The sequence below is a fragment of the Mugil cephalus genome, chromosome 2 (assembly GCF_022458985.1).
Source record: "Mugil cephalus isolate CIBA_MC_2020 chromosome 2, CIBA_Mcephalus_1.1, whole genome shotgun sequence".
Taxonomy (NCBI): domain Eukaryota; kingdom Metazoa; phylum Chordata; class Actinopteri; order Mugiliformes; family Mugilidae; genus Mugil; species Mugil cephalus.
The window spans coordinates 22,842,126-22,865,991 of record NC_061771.1 but is presented as its reverse complement, the minus strand read 5'-3'; the positions used below and the strand labels follow the sequence as shown (position 1 = coordinate 22,865,991).

The following is a 23,866-nucleotide window of genomic DNA, read 5'->3' as shown; positions in this document are numbered from 1 at the left end:
TGACCACTGCGTTATACTGGGGAGGCCTACTGCCATCAAAGAGTGTCATAGCTGTGGGGTGGGGGTGTCTGGTCTGGTCCAGGTGGGTGGTACATGTTAAAGGGCCCCATATTATACAGGTGTCAGAGGTCCAGAAACATAACCCAGCCAAAAACTGGCTCTAGTGAGCTCTACTGAGAACAGGCTGCTTCTGTGTCTGTACCTTTAAATGCTAATGAGCTGTTTCTGTCCACGCCCCTCCCGGGGAGAGGATGCGGATTTCGCTGGCGTTACCATGCGCTCATGTTTACGGTGGGTTTATGACTACGGGTGTTAGAGATGCTCTTGTTCCAGTTAGTCAAAAATATCGTGACTGAATACTTAGTTTGTTTGTATGTGTTGTTACAGTTATTAGCATATAGCTAACGCTAGCTCCCGCTAACTGGAAGGTTAATTGGTACCTGCTCGTACCTCTGCCATGTGTGTTTGCAAGGAGAAAAAATGGCGCCAGCTCTGTAATTGTAGAGGGCTCGTTCATCCCGGGGGCGGGTCAGAGCCAGGATCCACTACCAGAGGGAGCGATAATTTCCCCGCATGATGTCAAGTAGGGAAAAATCTCAGATACGCCTGTTTGAGCAGCACATTTGCTGAAAAGTGGAGCAAGCAAGTGAGGGAAGTGACAGAATCTTTTCACTTCTGGGGCCTCATACTCCGGCTCTGGGGACACATGTTAATGTTAGAAATAACAATACGGGACCTTTAAGATCATTGACTCGTCACAAAACAGTCAATGTTATTCACTTCTCCTGACGGTGGTCATAATGATGTGGCTGATCAGTGTAAGTAGTCAAGCTCTCATCATAATCTATGTGACACGCAGCTTCTACGTCCCCTCACTCGAGAGTTAACCCACGACTGAGAATGATTAAATTGACATAGAGAGTTCCTTCAAATGTGCAGCGCACCGAGGAGCTGAGGCAAACCTCGCACCAGATTAACAAACACCTTCATGTAACCCGTCGCTGACATGGCAGCCATTCTACTCGGTGCACGTGACGCCACGTCAAGTTGGAGGCTGAGCATGCATGCGTGTATATCTCACCATAATGATGAGGGTTGCAGGGCCTATGAAGCTCCAGATGAAGTACGTATCCAGTCGCAGCCAGCACCTAGAGACAGGGACACGGAGAAAACAGGAGAGTAAGGAGGAGGCGGAGAGAGACATCACGCATGAGAAGAGGGAACAGGAACAGGAGAAAGTCGCATAGGGGATTTAAAAAAAAAAAAGAAAAAAAAACATGCTCCAGCCCCAGATGGAGATGTAGAGGACGGGACATGGATAACAGTCACAAACACACAACCCCCACACGGTAAGCAAACTTAAAAGAGCCCAGCGCTTGTTTACATAATGTACAGTAAATCAAACGCGACGCGACAGGGGGTAGGACGAAAGGTACGCGGGGTGAGCGAAAGAGTCAAAGAAATGAGGAAGAGTCAGAAAGGTGCAGCAGGATGGAGGGAAAATAGACTTCAACGCACTTCAAACATACATCACGCGCAGACGCGCGAGGGGGGGGGAGGGGGGGGCGAGGGATGAGCACCTGTGATAAATAAACCTTTACTTCCCCCTCAGGGCGCCGATATATGACGCGGCCACATCCTGCAGCCATACAAAATACGACACGGCCGCGTTCATTTGAATACTGAGTTATGGACGCAGTCCTCATGCCGGGCTATTTATGGAGTCTGGGAACGGCTGCGGTGAGGTTAAAGGAGAGAGGAGGGACGCATAATCTACGCGCACAAACACGCAACCGCACATCCAGGGACAGAGGACACGCATGAAGGCATATAACCACACGTATATACACACACACACACACACACACACACACACACACACACACACACGCGAGAGGCAGTCATTTCTGACCACAGGGTTAGCTTTGGTAGTAAAAGATATACTGCCGCATGCTAAATTATAGTAGCCCCAAAACATCTTCACTCATCAATTGCTGCAACTAGGGGGGAGGAAAAAAAATAAATAAATAAATAAAAAAACCTCCCTCCAGTGTGCCCTCCACCGAGGTCAGACCCAACCGGTTGCAGAATAAGGTGCCAGAGAAAAAAAAACCGCTGGAGCAAAATGGCCAACTGATTCATGACCAGCTGCTTTTGAATTATTAATCTTTCAATTTCCACCACATTAGAGAGCCCTCCATTATGGGTCCCTGACTGTGTCATAGTATCCTCCATTAGGGCTCCTTTGCTAAGTCATAGCCTCCTTCATTATGGGACCTGAATGAGATTCAGTGCCACCGGCTAATACGGGGGAAGGATAGGGCCGTTACGTGACAAGGTGACACAGCGGGGATGGCACATGGTATTTTCAGAGGGTTTTTGTCTCAATGTGTTATGTCAGAAAAAAGAAAAAAAAAAAAAAAAGAAAAGCGGCGTTATTTTCAAGTCTAGACTGACAAATGAGTCACGTAAGCCAGTTTCTGCATTTAATGAAAAGTACTTTGCAGAAAAAAGTGTCAATTACTTTCCAAATCCACAAGGGCCATTAAAAAAGGGAAGAGGATTTACTGTTTGGGTGCAATATTAATAAAAGGCTATTTTTTGATGGTGTAAATCTCTTACACTTAATTTGTGCGAGGTGTTCTACTCTACTCTCCTACATTATTGTACGTTTTTATGAGGGGGAGGGGTGTTAAACCGCAGCTTTTGTCTCAAGTCTGCTAGCTAATGGCATTCACTTTGATTATTCATCTAGAGCTCCACATTCAGACTCTCATGTTTAAATGATCGCTCCGCCCCCGTCCCTCCGAATGAAATATTAATCCGGTGCGGCTTGACGGTTAAACGCAACTAAATACGACCCCTTCCCTCGCCTTTGAAACTCCGCGAGGTGACGTGCGGCCGTCGGAAAAGGCGTGAGGCCTGAACCACAAAAGGTCTCCGAAGCGGTGGCGAATGTGAGCGTCTGATAGCGCGTGAATCATTTAAAGGCGCTTTAGCTTCCCGCCGCTTTCCGCGTTCTATACGAAGCTGCTCATTTATAAGCAATTGGGGGACGAGACTGTTAATGTGCACTTCACCCGCTTCACGCAGTCAAAGAAAAGTAGGACGGGTCGAGGCCATATATAGTGGGTCATATGTACTTGGGTTGTAATCATTTTATGCACTGCAGAGTGTCCCCTCGGTTTACGGGCTTGGGGAGTATGCGTGTGTGGGAGTTAGGGGTGTTTGTCTTTAATGTAAAGCACTTTGTGCTTTTTTTATGTATGAAAAGCGCTCTATGAATAAAGTCTGTTTGACTGATATATGTTCTAAACTTGGCCTAGTGCTGTTTATAAATTATTATGATTTTGCATTCAATATTGAGCTATCCCTTATCCCTTTACTAAAATATGCTGGATTCAGGTCAATCTACATTTAAAGACATTCAAATTTGTCGGGGGAAATTAAAAAAAATATAAAAAATTGTCTAATCAACCAAAAACTGTGCGACCCCCCTGCAGTACCTCCGCGGTCCCCCTAGGGGTCGCGGACCCCCTGTTGAACACCTATTATGTAGAAACAGAAGCGACATTCCTCAAATCAGATGTGTGCATGTTCTTTCTGACTACTCTTCCTCCCACTGTCCGAAAACGAGCCAATGACATGACAGCTGGGACACGTAATATAACGGCGGGGGAAACACCGCGCCGCACGGATGAAATTACGTCCCCTTTCCGGAGCCCGAACGCGGCGCAGACCGGCCGAGCGAGTGAAACCGTTATTATTATGTTGACTCCCGCGCGTCCGCGGGTCGCCCTGTTTTGCATACATTTCCCAGAAACGAGATGCCGGCCGCCTTGTCTCGGATTCAGCCCCGTATCCCGGGGCGGGGACGAGTCAAGCGTGCGCGAATGTGTTAGCTTTTGCTTTTAATGTACGTCCTCATCCTTCACCGCGCCGCATTTCCCTCCAGAGAGGGGAACGCACAACGATGTGTGCACGTCCTGACAGTACTACTCCATCACTGGCTTCCACATGCCTCTCTTCTCACGCTCAAACCACTTCTTTTTTCCCCCCCACCCCCCCCACCTTCCATGCCGCCTGTTAAATCCTTCCATATTCACACATTGTCGCTGTTGCGCTCATGCAGGCACTCTGTGGTGCATCCTCCATGCTTCCCCTACCTCCCCCCACCCCCCCCACTCTCAGCCTCTCTGTATTGACTCTTGAGAAGTGCCACAGCTTGTAGAGCCCAATGTGGCAGACGCAGCCAAAATGACAGCAGGCACTCCAGCCTCCCTCCCTCCCTCTTCCTCCCTCCCCTCCTCCCTCCCCCCGTGCCCCGTCATCCATCCTTCCCTCCACGCGACGCGTCCTCCGCCACCCTCCTTACACTCGGTCGGTGCCGTAGCTCCTGTAGTCCACCGCGGCCGAGACGGCCACTATGACAGCGGGCACTCCGTATCCCGCCAGGTAGAAGTACTTAGTCCTGGAGTGTTCGCTCTCGAACACCTCCACCAGCATGATGTAGAGCTGCACCCCTTCCAGGAACATCCAGGTGAAGGCTGCCAAGAAGAAGAAGTGGAGCAAGGCCGCGAAGACTGCGCAGACAATCTGGTGGGGGGGGGGGGGGGGGGGGCAGAAAAGATTGAGAGGATTTAAAAATACAGTAGCGCTTCACAGAAGAAAAAAAAAAATAAAGAATTCTCAGGAAATATTTAATCTGGAGGACACTTGTGCTGATTAGTTAGAAAGTGGGAGGGGGGAAAAAGTTGCAAATACTGCAGGCGATAAGGGTATGAGTCAGATTTAGAACGTACTAATTTATCACATTTTACATAAGGAAGAAAATGTCAGGGATTAAAAATTGGACGGCCAGCACCAGGACGGACGGCATAAGGGAGAGGACGCGGCGAAAGGAGCTCACAATCGTGGTCGTAATGTGGCAATTTGGGACGACAGAAGGACTCGAAATCACTCCAACGTTAGCCGAGCCCCGTTCACGCTTTGCTCGCTGTCTACGATCTGAGACATCTAAGAAGATAAAATAGAAAACAGAAGTGCCGAGCTGGTGTGGCTGATTGACCGCACTCCTCGCTGAAGTACTGTAGTCAAGCACTTCCAACGGAGGCCGGGGAGAACAAAAAAAAAAAAAAAAAAACACCACAAGGAAGGAGCGCGGCGTCGGGCTGGCGGAGGCGAAGGGGAGAGCGAAATTACTCGGCAAAACAAAATGTGAACAAAATAGCAGAAAGTAATAAGGAACGGCTGCGAAATGAAAATGACTCAGCGGCGTAGACGAAAAGAAAAATTAAATTAGTCTTTTTAAAGCTTTGAAAAAAAAAAAAAAAAAAAACTTCGGAGAGCGAGCGGTACAATTTCTCGGGCGTTCAATGGAGCGCGCACGTAATCAAAATACCGCTGTTAATTTAGTCCCTCGCAAAACGGTAATTATCAAAAACCAAACAGGAGCGATAGTGTTTGAATCCGTCTGCGCCGACCCTGTGATTATACATTCGCGGCGTGCGGATTTCAAATGGGATTGTTAGTAGCCGGCGAATGGTGACGGATGAAAGAGGCGCGGAGGAGTTCCAGGGGTAGATGATAACAGAAAACCCCGTCCCCGGAGAGCAAAAGGTGAGGAGAAGGAGAATTAAAAAGGGGGAGAAGAAACCACATTTATAATTTAGGCAACGCGTTGGGAAGAAAAGAGGGGCGCTCAGGAGAAGAAGGCGAGCAGCGAACGAGGTGAGACCGGGCTCGTCGGGTTCACGGCGACGCTCTAATCTAAAGAGTCACTCCTGAAGCGGTGAATGGAAGAGCTAACAGACAGACACAGACAGAGAGAATCCACCTAATGTCTGAGAGACAATGAGTTTAGGGGGCGAGGGAGTCGCTCATTTCCATCTCTAATGATGGCGCCGTGTAGCTTTCATCGCGCAACCACACAGGCAGGTATAGAAAAGTGGCTGCTTATGCAAAGTCATTTTCGTTTTCCCGCCGGAGTTACCGGCTTAACCGCGCTGCGAGCTAAGTGACGCTGGAAGATGTTAATGGGGGTCACGAATAGTCACCGGTAATTAACGGCGGAGCGCCGCGCGCACGGAGGAGGGGAGGGGGAGGGAGGGAGGGCACGCGCACGCAGTAAAAACGCCGCCACGGCAACACGCGCAAACAAAGAGAAACGCACGAGCGCCGCTGTCGAAACGCGACGTATCACATTCATTTACATGAAGTTTAAAGTCAGGAGTCGTGAGCGCTACACTGAGGGGTGACCCTATAGAGCACAGGTCTGCAACAGGGGGTCTGTGACCCCTGGGGGGTCCGCAGAGGTACTGCAGGGACATTTTTCATGTATCTTTTTTTGTTTTGTTTTTTTATTTTCCGCTGCAAATTTAAATTTCTTTGAATACACATGAACATGAATCTAACATAATTACAAATAGTAATAAATCGTACTAGGCTGAGTTTAATATAGAATACTTATAGGGTCCCTACTTAATCTCTCCCATCAGTTTGGGGTCCTTGGCCTGAAAAACGTTGAAGACCATTGCTATAGAGTATATACTGATCAGCCACAACATTATGACCACAGGAGAAGTGAATGACTTGTGAAAATACATTATTCTACTGGGAAACACTTGGACCAACCTACATGTAGTGATGTTACCTGTCACCCGGCCTCAAATTTCACTAGATCCCAAACTGATCAAGTATCAGTGGGATGATCCACAGAAGCCCCTCCCCTCAAAGTCCCCCGTTAACAACATTCTGTCTCCAGACACTACAGGACACCCTCAGACGTCCACTCTCTGATGAGTTACAACTGTTCTGGAGGCATAAGGGAGAACTACACAATATTAGGAAGGTGGTCATAATGTTATGCCTGATCGGTGTACGACACAGGCTGTGACTGGAGTGGAGACCGTGTGGTCCCTCATGACTGAGTCAAAGCAAAGCTGGGCTTCACACCATTAGGGATGACTCTGGGGTGAAACCGGTTGCTTTGGTGATTATGTGAAAATTGCCTCACAACTATTGAAGGACCAATTCACTTGACGACGGATTTGTTTTTCTCAAACGTTCCAAAGTGACCCATTAACGAGTAAAGTTTCTCTAGCCTAATTTCACTGATAAACTTTGCCTTTGTGGAAGTATGCCGCATTCATTAGCGCTTTTAACTGTTTAAAATGAAAATGAATCACTGCATTCAATTGAAAAACAATAAAATAAATAAATAAAATAATAATACTTAAAAAAAAAACCTGGTCTGAACAGCAATGTCTCCACCATAAACATATTCTGGTCTAATCAGTCTCAGAGGTACTTGACGATAGCTGACTAAATAGCAAAAATCTTTTATTAAGAAAAAACAGGGCACAATAAAAAAAAAAAAAAAAAAAAAAAAAGTGACACCACGCCAACATAAACACTTCAAAATCAAAGTCTTCACTTTCTGTTCAGACTCCTGCAGTTCACCTCGTATTTATATTCTCATGCGAGACATGAGGGCTCGGTTTTGACTCAAATAGCACCCTGGTACAAATGGTTGAATGCAGAGTGAACACTTTTTTTTTTTTTTTTTTTTTGCTTTGTTTTATAAATCTGCCTCATGCGGGCTTTGTGCTTTGAAGAAGGTTAAAGGACTAAAAGAAGCCTGAAGCGCGGCCCTGACATCACCGACGCCGCCGCAAATCAAACACAGTGGCTTTAACACCCCTGAACTTCATATAGCAGTAAGTCGTTATTACGCTGAGTGGTAACGGATCAGAATTAGCTCCTCTGGATCCCGCGCGGTTGTAACATTTAAGCCGCGGTGCCGCTGGAGAAGCACGTGACCCCGGCCTTCGCTGTAATTCAGCTGCAAACTTGCGACGCCGTTAATCTGAGGTCACGTCTCAACGCGGTGACGACGGCGTGAAAAAAAAAAAAAACTGAGCATGTGCGGCAAAAGACAATGCCAGTAAATCCCCTCCGTGATTTATGAGAAAGCAAGTAACGTAATTCCAGTCTGGTCTGGATACAAAGATGTGGTTTGTTTAAACAGCCACCCGGAAAAAAAAAAAAAAAAAAAAAGCCTGTTTCTGATTTATTCCGGGGAGACGCAGCATGTGGCCCTTGAATCAATGTGTTATTTCTTATTCATGAAGCAAACATTTTTACTTGTATTGTGCTGGTATTGATTAGTGGACTGTTACGCCGAGGCTGCGACATGAGTTAACACACACACACACACACGCACACACACACACACACACACACACGGCCACGCTCTTACCGGCTGGTCGGCCTTGTTGATGCCGACCAGGAACAGCGACTCGGCGATGAAGAGGCTGATGCAGAGGTTCTTGTGGATGGTGTTGCGGTCGCTCTGCAGGCCGCGGAAGAAGCAAAAGGTGAAGATGCAGATGAGGAGGCAAACCAGCGACAGCAGGATCCCCACCCACGTGATGACGTCCAGGAGCACGTCGTGCATGCTGTCCGCTATCTGCGGGGCGGCGCCGGAAAGAAAGAAAGAAAAGGGGAGAAAAGCCTGAGCGCGCGTTTCGATAATATTCTACAGCTACCGTAGCCATGTTTAGCCTTGGTTTGCGGACAAAAAAGAAAAAAAAAAAGAAAAGAAACACATGAGTCATATTGTTGTTGGATGAAGCATACTGCGGGAACAGACACACAGAGTCCCCGCCCCGCCCCGGCTGATGCGAGTGTGCTGGCGGTGTGTTCAGGGCCACGGCGTTACGCCGCGTTGCACAGGTGTGCCGGCTCTATCCATCAGTGTCCCGCAACCTGGCAGGCAGAGCAATGTTCAACACAGCGCCGCTGTGATGGATCTACTGCTCAAAACCCTCACACTGTGTTGTTCAGACGGGGCGGCCGAGCCGGCTCTGACCATGACCCCTTTAGAAGTAACACACATCCTCGGGTCCGGAGGGAATGAGGCGGGGGGGAATGGGGGGTGGGGGGGGATGGGTGTCGCACAACGTCCACAGAGCTGAGAGATCCGCTTTGCGAAAGAAGAGAATCTTAAAGCAACAAAAGAGCACTTATCCCACACGCGCACGGGACAATGATGCCCGTTTATCCCCCCACCCACTGCGGCTCCAGGATTTCAAAATAAAAGCGTCGCCTTTTAACAAACTCACGCTTTTCCCATCCCTTCACAAACTTCACTGTCTGGAGAGCACTTTTTTTTTTTTTTTTGCATCGGGCCGTGTCATCACAAGGCTTGACAAATCAATCGCAAATGTTTTCCCCCCAAGCCAAGACTGATTACTCGAACTCCGGAGAGTTCGAAATTTGTTTTCCAGATGTTGTAGTGTTCATCTCTTTCTTCCCTTTCCTTTTTCTTTTTTTTTTTTGACCGGCTTGCCAGCTGACCGAAATGATGAATAACCGACCCTTTGATATTGCCCTCCCCCCTCCCCCCCCTCGGTGCCTACCTACCTTGACCTCGACGTGGGCCATGAGCACCGCGAAGCTGGTGAGGTGGGTGCAGGAGCAGCTGGTGTGTGTGCGGTTGGTGGCCAGCAGACGACAGTCCTGCGTGGACCAGAATCCCGTCATGGTGCGCTTGGAGTAGCTCCAGAACGAACAGTTGGGATTGAAATTCTTTTCCGATTGCTGGAGGAACAGAAAGAGAGAGAGAGAGGGAGAGAAGAAAGAAAGTGCGATTGAGCAAAAGCAGACAGGAAGAATCCGAGAGACAAACAGCAGGATGGGTTAGTAGGACAGGAAGCCGGAGACGAACAGACACTCGGTTCGTGGAGAGGTGGGAGGCAGAAGCATGGACGGGCTGGAAAGCTAAAAAAAAAAATAAAAATGAATAAATAAGTAAGTGAGAAAATGGTGGGATGGAACTGTTGGGAAAAAAAAAAAAAAGAGGAGGAAACGCAGCGAGGGAGTCAAACACACACAACAACAACAAAACAACAAACAGAAGGGACAGAATGCGAGAGGGTGCAACAAATAAACACGGAGCCATGGCAGGAGGTGACAGTGCTGCGTCCGCGCTTGTTGCGCGAGATTGTGGAGTGGAGGAGCCGCTCGTGTTGTGTAAACTGATGAAGCTGCGTGTGCGTGTTAGGTTTGTAAAGATACTCCCAAAAAAAAAAAAAAAAAAAAAAAAAAAAGAGCAAGGGAAAACAGTCGAGGCTATTTTCCGCTGCCAACAAGCTGGATCACCAGCTGGATGAGGGCTTGTTTGTTGGACGGGAAACGCACACACACACACAGACTCGCACACACACACAAAAAATAAAAATAAAAAAAATAAAATAACACCCCCTAAATTTAAACCTTATGGGGAGACGTGGAATTCGAGTCGGCGAAGCTGTGAGAATGCGAGAGCTGCTCTCGCCGAGTGTCATCCGGGGCGAGTCGGAGGCAGCTGAGCCGTGTCTTGTCAGAGTGGTTCGCAAGTCTTCAAAAGACTTTCAGATCTTTAAACGCCGGCCATAAATGATGGAACACTTAACATTTTATTCTTTTTTAAAGCTGCGACCAAGGTCTTTTTAAGCTGAGGCTGAAGAACTAAACATTCAGTCTGGCACCGAGTAAAAAAGTAAAAAATTGAAGGATTAGATTTTCTTTTTTTTTTTTTTTTTTTTTAAGTGTCTCCAATTTATGTTTCCCCTAGTACTTAAAACCAGGATTTAAGAATAGAGCATGATGCCATTGACTAATGCCTGAACAAGGTTCTTTCAGACCCGTGATGACATTCAGCTCTGAGGCCGATATTTCCAAACAAAGAACATCAAGTCAGTAAACTCTGCTTCTTCCCCTCCGTGCTCTCTCTCTCTCTTTCCCTCCCCTCACTTATTCTTTCCAGCAGGTATCTCCAGCTCCAGTGCTGCATGTTTCTGATCCGCGTTTAACCTGCACACTGTTTATTGTTTCTCCACACTTATCTTTTTTTTTGGGTTTTTTTCTCGCTCTTCTCTCCTCTCGCCCCGACTGGTGGAGTCTGCTGCCCTGAGCCTGGTTCTGTCTGAGGATTCTTCCTGTTAAAAGAGACTTTTTTTTTTCTCTCCCTCCCCACTGCTGCCAAGACAGTGTTTGCTCAAGAGGGATCCTGGGTTTTCTCTATAATGTCGTATTGTTTTAGTAGTTGTGGCTGGAACGGCTTAGGCTAGGATTTGTAAATAAACTGAGAAAAATGTCCGGTTAGTAAGTAGCTGCAGTACGTGTTTATGAAACACATGTGAAATTAAATACGTGTTTTTGAGTTTTTTTTTTTTTTTTGGCTGCAATAACCTTATACACCAATCAGGCATAACATTATGACCACCTTCCTAATACTGTGTACGTCTCCCTTGTGCCACCAAAACAGTTGTGACTCATCAGAGGATGGACATGGGTCTTTTGAGGGTGTCCTGTGGTGCCTGACAACACAATGTTGTTAATAGGAGCCTTTGAGTCCTATGGGTTGAGGGGAGGAGCCTCTGTGGATCATCCCACAGATACTTGATCAGTTTGGTGAATTTGGAGGCCAGGTCAGCACCAGAGCCATATATCCATAGCCATAGATCATGTTAGATACATCTAACCAATATTCACCCTTAGAGAAGTGGCAATAATATCGAATAAAACTGGATTAAAAGTTAAAATATGCCACAGGATCAGGGAAACAAGGGGGAAAATCCAACGTTTCCCCTGTGAACAAAAACGGAGAAAGTTATGGGAGCAGAAGATTAAAAGGAAAAACTGGATGTCAAATGATTTCTCCTTATTATATGAGGTAAATGTCAATGTCTCTATTTGATGTTTGTTAAGACTTTATATAGGGCAAATAAAGTCATAACATCATTAATGTGAACCTTAATCTCAATAACGTCCAACACACCTTTACAAATGAATGAAGTTTGATGTTAACCAAGTCTTATGCTAGACTTATGCTAGCTAGTTATCTAGAATAAAGGCTTAGAAAATAGCAGCTACCATCATATCTACTGTGAAACCCACGTGTGCATGTAATCTATGTCCATGTAGATAGACAAATTTAAGTAACTTTGCCTTAGGTACTACTAAGTTATTACAGCTAATTACGTGCTACTGATATAATAATACTAAATAGCAGCAAGACTACTTTGATTTTCACAATTTCTGAGTATTTATAATTTTTCTGAGTAATTTCAAACGTTTAACATCGATGGATGACCACAGAGACTGAGGAGAAGGTAAACACAGCTCCATGACTGATGAGGTGATTGGGCTACAAAACATTTTACAGGCTCACAAGATATTTAAAGTAAGTAGACGATATTTAAATAAGGCCCTTTTACATATTGACAGGAGTTGGCAGTAACATTTATAGTCTCGTTAATGGTGAAAATAAGACATCTATGTCAACACATCTACCCCATAGGGCTACACTGTAGAATCTTCCCTCCGATGCATGTAGCATGGCGCCTATGATTTGAGTTGGCCAGAGTCTGTCTAATACACGGCTCTGTGTATGTTTCTTTTTGGAAAACTTGTCTGCTGGAGATGGTTGCTGCCCTCGAGGAGTCTTGTTCCTATGGGGGTGGGGGTGCCCGGTCTGGTCCAGGTGGGTGGCACACGTCTAAGTAACATCCACATGAATGCCAGGGTCAGTGATCATAATGTTGTGGCTGACCGGTGTATTGCCCAGGGAACGTAAAGCTTTGTCTAGTAGCTTTGTCTTTTAGCCTCTGCTTCTGTCTCATCATCTCACACCGAGCACATTTCTTCTTCTTTTTTTTTTTTCTTTCCCCCTTGTGTCCAAAAAAGCTCCATCCCTCACCGTGCACTTCACTTACCTGCAGGTGTTTGACAGTGAAGACCACAGGCTCGGACAGGTAAACCTTGTTGCTCTCCTTGTTAATGGACGCCGTGATGACCGGGGAGTTGACGATGACGGAGTAATTCGGGTAGACCGCCTCGCCGCCCAGCCTAACGGTGGCGTTCTCCGTGGACAGGTAGGCGCCCAGGTTCTTGTACAGGACGAACGCCATCCTGATCTCGCCTGTGAGGAGAAATAAAAAAAAAAAGGGGGGCGCGCCGCTGATGATTGTTGGCTTAAACTGTGATGACAGCTACAAAAGAGTGGATGCGAGGCGGTGGGGGGGGAAACAACAGATCTCGGGGAAAGACAAGCACGGCGTGCGAGTCGGACGCGGAGAAAGCGTGAGGAGAGGGCGTGAGATTTTATGGCGTACCGTTCCTGCCGTGCTGCTTGAGAGTGCTGGCTGACAGCTGGATGGAGTTTCCATGTTGCTCCGTCTGAGGGAACGTGAGGTCTGCGAGGTTCCCGTCCGTGCTGAGCCGGGCTACTTCCAGCTCTGCGGGCACACAGAACAAAACCCCCGATGTCGATTCACAGCGTAGCACATTACATCAAATTTGGTTTTGCGCACTCTTGTAATAACCGTGTTTTCTCGCTAAGTGCTTCACGGCTGAACACAGGCACAAATCTCGAAGCAGTTTCTGGCTCCTCTTAAACAAAGAAAATGAAAAAAGGAAAAAAAAAAAACTGATAGGAATCAAAGTGAAATAATGTGATTTTTTTTCTTTTACTAAAAAAAGTAACAATGTCTCCAGGCAACAGGTCCGGGCTCATTGAGGTGGATTATCCTGCCTCTCTTGTATTGTGAGAATCTAATTTCACCATCCCGGTTCGTTAGCACATTCCCGATTGCGTCCATGTAAAGTATTGGATGAAGTATCCAATTAAGGACTAATTATACCTTTGGTGTATCGCTACCTTGTGCTTCTGAGTGATTTGGTGATTCAGGCGGCTTCTTTCACGGTAGAAAAACAACCCCCCCACCTCCCATCAAACAAGGACAACTCGGATGGAAATGAGAGTGGAGGAGGAGGTGGAGTGAGGTGAGGGAAGGGAAGGAGGGGGTGAAGAGGTCAGGGAGAAGTGTTTGGAAGAAAGTGAAAAGAAAAAAGGGCGAGAGGTTGGAGCGAATGGGCGAGGTGGGTAATGAGCGGATGTGTTTAGAGGAGCGGAGTGGAGTGACTGCGTCCTTGAACGGTGCACAAGAGATGGGGCTCAAAGGCTGGAAAGTGTAGGAGAGAGGAAGTGGGAGTGACGTGCGGATCGATACTGGAATATCGATACTACCGATACCAGATTTTTATGCTCTAAAACATAGGTTGTCAACAGGGGGTCTGCAGAGGTACTGTGAGGGGGTCACAAAATGTTTAAGTGATTAGACATTTTTTTAATAGATATATATATGTCATTTTGTATGACTGTGTTCTCTGTTTGGTTTTTCTGTTCTTGTATCATCTCGGCTGTATAGTAAATGAGGCCACTACCTCAATATACTTACTACATTATATACTATAATATACTGGTTTAAAATAAATAAATAATTACTCTGATGTCTTGCATTCTTTATGATGTGAAATCCACTACTTTTTTTAGGTTTACCAGACACATTAGGGCGTAGGTCTTCAACAGGGGGTCGCAAAATTTTTGGTTGATTAGATATTTTTTTATATATATATTTTTTTTTTTAAATTTCCTCTACAAATTAAAATTTCTTTAATTAGACATTAACATGAATCCAATACATTTTGGTAAAGGGATAAATGGAGGAAGAAGACACTTCACTCAACCTCAGAGCACCACACTAAGCTTCTTGTACATAGTAGGACTCGCCCCTAAGATAACAGAAGCTATCTGAGGCCAAAATGCATGTCACTAGAAATAAAGAATATTTGATGAAAAATGAATATTTGAATCAATGCATAGCTTAATATTGAACACAGAATGATAATAATAATGTATATTTATAATTTGTACTAGTCTGAGTTTAATATATTACACATATAGTAGGTAGGGGGTCCCTACTTAATCCCTGAAGACCACTGCATTAGTGTGTATTTACACAAAGTATCAGTATCGCCGATACCAGTTGGGTATCGGTGATTACTGGCGGTATCAAACATCACTAGGAAATGTGAAGGAGGCAGAATGATGCGGGCAGACACAAACACAGACGCGGATATGCGCCAAAAAAGGAAAGGAGAAACGCTGGTTACGCCGAACATTTTGGCTACGGACGAATTAACATATTAACACACCAACCCGCCCGCGCGCGCACACACACACACACACAAACACATCGACGGGGCATCAAAACACGCTGAGTCTAATCTAATTAAAGCATCCCTGTCATGACAATCCTCCTCCCAAGAAACACACTTGTTCATTATCGTTATCACACGCGCACGCTGTTACCGCTGTGTTATCCCTTCAAATCACTGTTTTGACTCTAATAATAACACTATTTATTCATCTGCCTAATACCTCGACTCCTAGTCACACACACACGCACACGATCTAACACAATAATATCACTTACACTAGCTGCAGTGCTTCTGTAAAATGCGTCAAATAATTTATTCTCGTCACTCTCGTCTGAAAAAAAAATAAATAAATAAGTAAAAGCAGGGACGGAGGAATCACAGAGAGACAGTCAGAAGTGAGGAGGGGAGAAGAGAAAGAGAGAGGTGGCAGGCTGCACGGAGCCGGTTATGAATAAAGAGGAGAGATAATCACGGTGGATCTGCCCACTGGATTAGCTGGGAGGGAAGATTAACGGCACAAAAAAAAGAGGAATGAGGAGACGGGATTTCTCCACAAAAAAAAGAGCACTTCCTGTTTCAAGTTTCCTCAGAGATGCTGCAGCAGCAGCAGCAGCAGCAGCATCTCCGCTCGTCTCTGCGGCTGTTTACGTAACCGCGTTTAAGGAGGAAGGGAAAGATACAAATTATGTAAGGTGAAGCCGTGTAGGATGTCAGTCGCCGGGGTGAACCGTTGCGCTTTAAAGTTAATCGAGGCAAAGTCGCGTCGGAAGGGGGTTGACTTTGTGGATCTGGCTGCGCCGTCTGCCTTTGATAAGATGAAATGCCGTAACGTTATCACCACGCTGAGCGACTTAAATAGCTGTAATTTCATTGCTCGCTGATGTGAAAGCGCGCGACGAAAAAAAAACCCTGAGAGCATCATTTGACATTCCACCACCACCGTCAGCCCCTCGAGTGCGCACTCATCCGGTCCTCTCCTTCACTTATCACCCTCGGTTTCCCTCTCCCGCTCCTCCTCGTCCGGGTGCTTTTCATCTCCGGGCCGAGGAACAGACAAGCCCAGTGAGTACGTAATGGATATTGAGGAAATTTGAAAATCAAATCAAAAGGAGCAACGAGTAACGAGGGAACATAAGTGAGTGTTCTGGGTGGGATGAACGATGCTCGCGAGTATCAAATCACATCGAAGGCTGAAAGAACGGGGAATTTGCGCTTCGGTAAAAAAAAAAAAAAATCTGCTCACTCGTGGCCAATGGGCGAGATGATAGCGAGAGATATGGGGGGAAAGAGGAGAAGTGAGGTGCGAGATGAACGATGGCGCGGCGACGTATAACTAGCTCGTTCTGCTTTTCGAACGGCTAAAGGCAGGGGGATATGCGCTCCATAAAAAAAGAAAAAAAAAGATCTGGCCATACAATCCAGGGCCATGGCCATGTTATCGCTGCGTAGGATGAGGACTCGGGGACTTGACCTTAGAGCTGCCGCGGCCCGAAAACCAGATTGTCCTTCATCGGACCTCAAGCGTGAGGGAGGAAAAATACGGCTCCATAAATAAAGAAATAAAAAGTGACTGGCAAACAATCCATGCCTGACCATGGCCAATGTTTTCGCTGCGTTCTGTTCGATGAGGATCTCGGCGGACTTGACCCTTCAGAGCCTCCCGCGCAACAAACCCAGATGTCTTCATCGTGACCTCCCCGTGACAGCTTTACACACTTTAACATAACAAAGCAGGCATTCAAAGCTGTAAACGCGCACAGTCTGCTGTGCATGTTGTGGACGCTATCGCGACCAAAACGTTGGATTTCTTCATGAATATTTTATTGCTGGCAAATGTAATCACGGATTCTGCTTTAGGTCCTTTTTTTTCTGCTGTTGTAATGCGGGAAGTTGAACGGGCCGATAGACGGCGACAGCACAAATCTGTAACTGGTTTGCCAGTTCATTGGGTACACTAGTGAAAATGAATGCAGAGTCCTGCACTAAATCTAAGCTTGATAAAGGTTATGGTATTTGGTATTTGTTCAAAACAACTGAGAGAGCTGTTGATTCAACTGTGTTTTCATTTTAAAGGGTGGGGATTGTAGTCATATTGAATCATATTGTTTTCTACATGTTTCTTTTATTCTGACAACCTCATTTCATGTTTAATAATCAGAAACCACATCCTCCAAAATGCCCATACAGTCATTGAGGGGAATTTAGTGCAGGATGGTTACATTAGAATGCATTAGTTTTCACGTGTGTACCTAATGTTTTGGCAAGCGATTGTACGTATACCAGAGGCTGTATACAAATATGGACTCCACTTCTGTACATTGGCCAAACTGACAGTATTTTCCCATTGACCATATGAACTATGGACAAACCCACCGTGAAGTCACTTTTTGAATTCTGAACCTCAGAAATGAAGCTCAAAGTGGGCGGAGCCCGCGATTGCCATGTTGGCTGAACTTTACTTCGCCCACACTCAGATACTCCTAATATGGAGATGGTGGTCGTGTTGGGGCGGAGCCAAAACAGCCTGGACATGAAACCCACCCACCCAACTCTCCTGTTAGCTTAATTATGCAGAATTTTAAACCTTAATAAAAGAAATAAATGAATAAGTTGGAAAAAATTAACCCCCTGTAGAGTTGTCATCAATAGTGGAATAAACAACTGAGACCAAAATTATATTTTGTACCATGCTGTAAACATGTTTAATAATGCCTGTAACATGTTTTTAAGCCTAAGTGGGCTTTTTAACCATTTTGGCCCTTCTCAAGTGGCCACTTGATGAACTGCAGCTTTTTGCCCTTTCACACGGGTGGAGCCGTCGGTATGGCAACTGTCACATCCTGTTTCTATAGCATCAACTAAAACAAAAGTCATCAGAAAAAATGACACTTGAACATGAGTAGCATTATATTGACTACCTAAACTTATAGGAACCATCCTTGAAAAAAATAAACTACACATATTTTAGTGTCTTAATTTGGCCGAAGTCCCACCCACTAACATGGAGAAGCGTATGTCCTATACTGCAGCCAGACACCAGGGGGAGCTCTACGTGCTTTAGGAACAGACTTCTATATAGTTGTTTGGATTCACTTTTGAAGAGCTGTTGTGTGTCCATATTTATACAGTCTAAGCTGTGTACATAGTCTACTAATTGAGATTATGAAGTATTGTAACTCGGTGTGGGTGTGGGGGTAGAGTTATAGCTCCAGAAGGAAGATGAGTGATATTCGGTTTTAGCACAGAGATGCCGTCAGATTACTGAATACAAATTCAGCTTCAAATGCCCTCATTCATTTACGACTGAACATTGCGCAACTCAGTGTTCCACAACAACTCTGTTCGAAAAAGATAAAATAACAGGTATTGTTTCAACACTCCCTTTGTACTGCAAATAAGTCTGAATTTAAACATGGGATGGCTTTTCAATCAGTTTGATTTTGGATCAAGATAACTCATAAATCAGTGAATCATATTCTCTCAGTGTCCCATGTTTTGTTTTCTCTTTTCTACATTTTTATCTACAGATACATTTTGTATGTTTGTGCAAAAAAAAAAAGAAAGCTATTTTAACAATAAAATCTTGCGTATGTTTTGCGTTCTCTGAGCAGTAAAACAGTAGCGTTATTCTGCCCCATTTCCATTCATGTCCATTCACATGTGTGCGCTCTCACACATGAAGGATGATGCGAAGTCAGTACACTTTGATTCTCATTTGCATGATAAAACATAGATCTGAGGCCACGGATCTGTTGAGGTCTGCTGTCAGCGTTCCCTCTTACTATCACGTTACATCATATTCTTAGATCTTAAGCAGCCTGATCTGGTTTATGTTGTTTTTAGATCTGCAACGGAATAAAAAAACAAAGACGACTGCGGAACCCAAGAACTCAATTTCTGCCAAAGTTCTAGAAAGGCTTCCCTCTGTTCCTCTGGACTTCAGGTACTCTAGTCCGAACACCTGAGGCGTTGCCAGTGCAGTTGCAGCCTTCCACCCTTGGACGTTGCTCTGAAACCGCTGTAGCAAATGGAGGCTAAGTGCCTTGCTCGAGGGCATCTAAACCGGGCTTCTTGACAGTTTGCGAGGTCTAACAGAGTTTTTTTTTCCCGAGGACGGAACCTTAAAAATGTACTCACGGATGTAGTCGGTGGTTTCCTGCACGGTGTCGGTCTTCAGGAGGTTGTCGGCCAGCATGAAAGCGCCGGTCTCCACCGTGTCGAGGAGCATGGTGGCCGAGTGCAGCTGCTCGCTGGTGGGCAGCTCCCTCCACGCTGTCTGGGCTCGTGGATGCAGCAAATTATTCACCGTCTCCACCATAGCCTGGGGCAGGCGACAGCAGAAACACAGAGGTCACAGAGAGGACGCTAACGCTGACACTTTTAGAACTTCTAGTAAACGGCGCTAATGTGAAAACGGATGCAAATCCACCCATAGGTAACCCCCCTGACCGGCGAAGGCAGCAGACAGTGGGACGTGACATTGAGAATGCGGCGGCATTTTCGTTTGCGGCGTTTATAAATCACGACACACATTGGCATGCAGACGTGACAAAAGCAAGAACACAGAAGCCGCTGAATCGCATCTTCAAAGTTGCACTCCACATGTTTTAATGCTTATTATCAGCCTTTTCTTTTAAAAAATTCTCTTTATGTGAAGATGTTGTGATAGAAAATCCATCACAGATGTTCTGAAAATCAAGCTAAGCTAATTAGCTGATTGCAATCACCATGTGTCTACACCCCAAAAACCTGGTTCGGTTTCTTTCTCTCTCTCTCTCTCTCTCTTTTTTTTTTCCCTTTTAAAGAAACAGTCTTATCTTCGAGTTAGAAAACTTGTGCTTGAGGGCCCGAGAAGAAATTAGAGTTTTATCAGATAATGTCTGCTGGGTCACATCCAGCCGTGCAGAACGGTTCTGAATCCAAAAATATTACCAAATTAAAACGGAGGAGAGCCGCCGCGCGCAGATGAAGTGTTCTCAGCGAAACAATACTTATTTTGTCTCCGGCTCAGATTCCTTTATGCTCCTAAGAGTTCACCTCCTCATTTTCAGACGTGAGCGCCGCACATTCGCGGATACACACATCTTAAAAGACCCCGGAGGAGAGATAGAGAGGCGGGGAGAAAAGAGAGCCGGTGCAGAGGAGGGGAGGAAAGGGAGGGAGGGGGCGGAGGGAGGGAGCCATGGGAGAGCGATAAAACAGTCCAGTGAGTCCATGGTGACAGGCGTCCGCTGGGAACAAGAGAGGCGGAAAAGCGAACACAGGTGCTATCAAACGCACACATCTCACACTCCCGTCTGGTCCTCTATTTTCCCTTTCTCTGTAAAGCCGGCCTTTCCGCGAACGCACTCCCATCCTTCACTCGTCTCTCTCGCTCCTTCGGTGCTTCCCTCTCTCGTGGGGGAGGCTGCATGCGAGAGTGGAAAAAGTGAGGCAGGTGCCATTACACAAGCGAACGGGGGGGTGGAGGGGGGGGCCTCCAGTGGGGAGTTGCCAGGGCAGGGACGAAGAGTGAGAAACGTCCGTTTATTGGCATTCACACATCCTCCGTTTGACTCCCTCCTCGTTCCTTTCGCTCGGGGTTAAGGAGAAGTGAGAGGCCGGGGAGGGAGGAGGGAGGCAGCGTTCGGTGTGTGTGTGTGTGTGTGTGCGCGCGCAGCAGAGAAGACAATGACTCATACGAGTGTCGATGACATGTGCTACAAAATCTGCAGTCGTCCTCTGTAATTAGAACTAATCCTACCTGTTTATTTTGGGGGGGATGCGATACCCATATGTAGATACACTGTATCACACACATGGAATTGGTGCTTAGCCAACAAGTTAATATGATAATATTATGTCCGCTTTTAGCACTAGCAGCTAATTAGCACGGCTGCATATTGAATGAGTTTGGGAGGGATACATGTAAACAAAAACTAATTAATCCACTGCTTCGGCAAACAACGAGAATAAGCGGGAGTGGATTTTGAAGAAGCGCACACGCACACGCCGACAAACCTGTTTCATCCTTTTCACAGCGCTGTGTGTGCAGCACAGCGCGAGCTTCACAGGCACTTCAAGGAAAATTCAGGTCTGACGCAGCTGGGATTGTGTGTTTTTTTCTTGTAGTTTTGCCCATGAATACAAGAGATAAGAGTCTTGATGAGTAACAAGTGTAGTGGTCATACACATGATTGACAGGCTGTAGTGTTGAAACTATTATATTAGATCGTCAACAAACAATCATCAGGGAATTTTAGTGGAAAAAATATATTTATACGGTATATTTCAGGTAGTGATGTGCAGATCGATAGTGAAATATCGATACTTCCGATACCAGGTCTTTATGCTCTAAAATCGACTCTCAAATCAAAATATCGATACTTTCGATACCAGGTCTTTATGCTCTAAAATCAATTCTCAAATCAAAATATTGATACTTTTGATACTTTAGTCATTCGAGGTGATGTTGTGAAGTTGCCACAACTCAATAACTTAGATTTACACATTCAGGTGTATTTTCGCAAAGTATCGGTATTGGATCGGTATCGCTGATATTTTATTGAATTTTATTGATTTAATTTTTGTTTGTCTGTCATTGTAGCAAAATGTATTTATTTTTTACATATGGGCACTTTACTGACATTTTATATGGATCGACCACTCTTACAGATTAATGAATTAATTGTAGATAAATAATTGTTTTAATGATATTTTATTATTAATTGCAAAAAAAAAAAGTTATTTAGTTATTGGTTTAAAAGGCTGTGAGGACTATCCGCTACATTGAACTGCAACTCAACTCGCGGATCAAAGTTGTTTGGTTTTCCACTGAAGCTCAGCTCACCTGTGGAGTCCCTGACATGTACTTCATGCTTCTCTCTCACCAAAAGGGATATATAAATAATATCAAATAAGAATCTTCTGACTGGAACTATATTTAGTGCACATGCGTCGACACACGTGCCGTGCATACATACATACATACATGGCGTGCGAACGAATGTGTGCGGCGCATACTGAACGGGACTGGGATGCATGCGTGCCTGCGAGAGAATTAGCATTCCAACATGTGTGTGTCTGCGCGACTGTGTCTGCGTGTGCAGCTGAGGGTGTGCACAAGGGGCTGGGAGAAGCGTTGCTGTGCATCATTCTGCTCCACTTCCTGTACAGTGGCCGTCCAGGCAACAAAGAGAGGGGAGCAGATAGAAGAGCAGCGGCGTCGCTCTCCATTCGCTCGAGCTGCTGGTGCAGCGCTTTGATGTGTTTCAGATAACCCAATTTTTTTTTTTTTACTCTCATTAAACTTCCCAATGCTTTTTATTGAACTTTTGAATATCTTGCATTTTCAATTTCACATAATTGATTACATCTCCAGAGCAGAGGGAGAAGTGGTGAGGAGTGGAGAAGGAGGGGTGTCATTTCCTTGACATCTCCACATCACAAATTCCAGAGATGGAATATGTGTGTGTGTGTGTGTCCATGTTGTGTGTAGGATGGGTGTGGGGTGGGGGGTCGGATGTGCCTGTAAGCTCTCTTGCCAGTAGTGACATTTCTATCCGCACAAGTACGAGGACTTGAGGGCTAAAATAGAGACAGGTTTTTTTCAGGGGTCTTCAAAGAGGAGAGAGACTCTGCAGAGACAGATAAGGGTGTCGTTTGTGTGCATGTCTAAGTGAGGCTACATATTTCGGGGTAGGGGGAAGATGCGGGCGCTACGGCACACGCGCGCACACACATACGTACGCGTCAGTAAATGGGGCAGAAGTGAAATGCTTTGAAGCGGTGGGGTAATCCAGCGTAAACAGCAGCGGCAAGACAAACTAGAGCCGCGCTGGTCTACTACTACTATAAGGGGGGCATGTGCTCGAGATGCACACACGCATACGGGTATATATGTATATGTGTGTGTGTGTGTGTGTGTGTGTGTGTGTTTCTGTGTGTGCACAGAAACGTGTAAAACGACAGAGTTACGATGCTTAAAGTATGGGAAAGGGGTGAGAGCAGAGCCGGCTCTTTTTTTTTTCGTCTTCTTTTACTCGCTTGGCTGAGCTCCGAGAAAGTGCACATTTTAAAAAATGTTTTCATCAGAGGAGCGGGCTTATCTGTCAGTTGTTGTTGGGAGTTTGTCTTCCCCTGACAGGATGAGTTCGCAGCTAAATCAGGCTTTAAATTCACCGCATGCCATGTTCTGACCCACCATCCATAAATAGAGGGCAAATTAGACATTGTCATTGAGCATCACTGTCTCCTCTCTGCTCCCCTTTATCGTTTCCTTTTCCTCCTCCTCCCCCTTTTCTCCCGCTCCGTTTCTGTTTCCGCGACTCTCCCCCTCCGTTTAATTTCTGCACCCTCCCTCCCTCCGTCCGTCCGTCCACCTTGCAGACTCCGCCTCCCTCCGTCGATCCGCCACCCCTATAGCATCAAAGCTTCTCCACGCCGCCAACTTCATCATGAATAAATTGCCAATTTAGTGCACATGAAACGAGTCCCGAGCTCCCCGTGCCGCGCGGGAGAAAAGGGAGGAGAAAAGGGAGAAAAGGAGAGAGAGACAGACGGAAAGAGAGAGAGAATTCAATTATTTTTTGTCTCTATTAAGAACCCAAACCTCCTGCCCACTCTCCTCACTTGGCAATTAGTGCAGCAGATAATTAACGAGGAGAGGGCAGCACCACACCACATCCCTAATCACGCACATTTCTATCTGGCAGGGTAAGGGACTGTTGGTATAATTTTGCTTCACATTACTAAGGCTAATTATATAATCGATCACTCCCAGCCCCCTGCAGCACCCAAGGTGTGCGGCGTTTTTTATTTTTTTTATTATTATTATTAT

The 23,866-nt window shown here is 45.8% G+C and overlaps 1 protein-coding gene across 11 annotated transcripts in view; it reads right to left on the bottom strand.

Annotated features, from left to right (window-relative positions):
- The window catches only part of adgrl3.1 (adhesion G protein-coupled receptor L3.1), a 137,469-nt gene that overhangs the window by 19,917 nt on the left and 93,686 nt on the right, over window positions 1–23,866 (bottom strand). For all 11 annotated transcript variants that reach the window (XM_047577675.1, XM_047577679.1, XM_047577680.1 and 8 more), the window contains 7 exons: window positions 19,186–19,369; window positions 13,161–13,283; window positions 12,762–12,967; window positions 9,427–9,603; window positions 8,261–8,470; window positions 4,376–4,596; window positions 1,082–1,148 (listed from right to left, as the gene is read on the bottom strand). In XM_047577675.1, coding sequence (XP_047433631.1) covers window positions 1,082–1,148; window positions 4,376–4,596; window positions 8,261–8,470; window positions 9,427–9,603; window positions 12,762–12,967; window positions 13,161–13,283; window positions 19,186–19,369 — 1,188 coding nt within the window. The remainder of the gene's footprint in view (window positions 1–1,081; window positions 1,149–4,375; window positions 4,597–8,260; window positions 8,471–9,426; window positions 9,604–12,761; window positions 12,968–13,160; window positions 13,284–19,185; window positions 19,370–23,866) is intronic.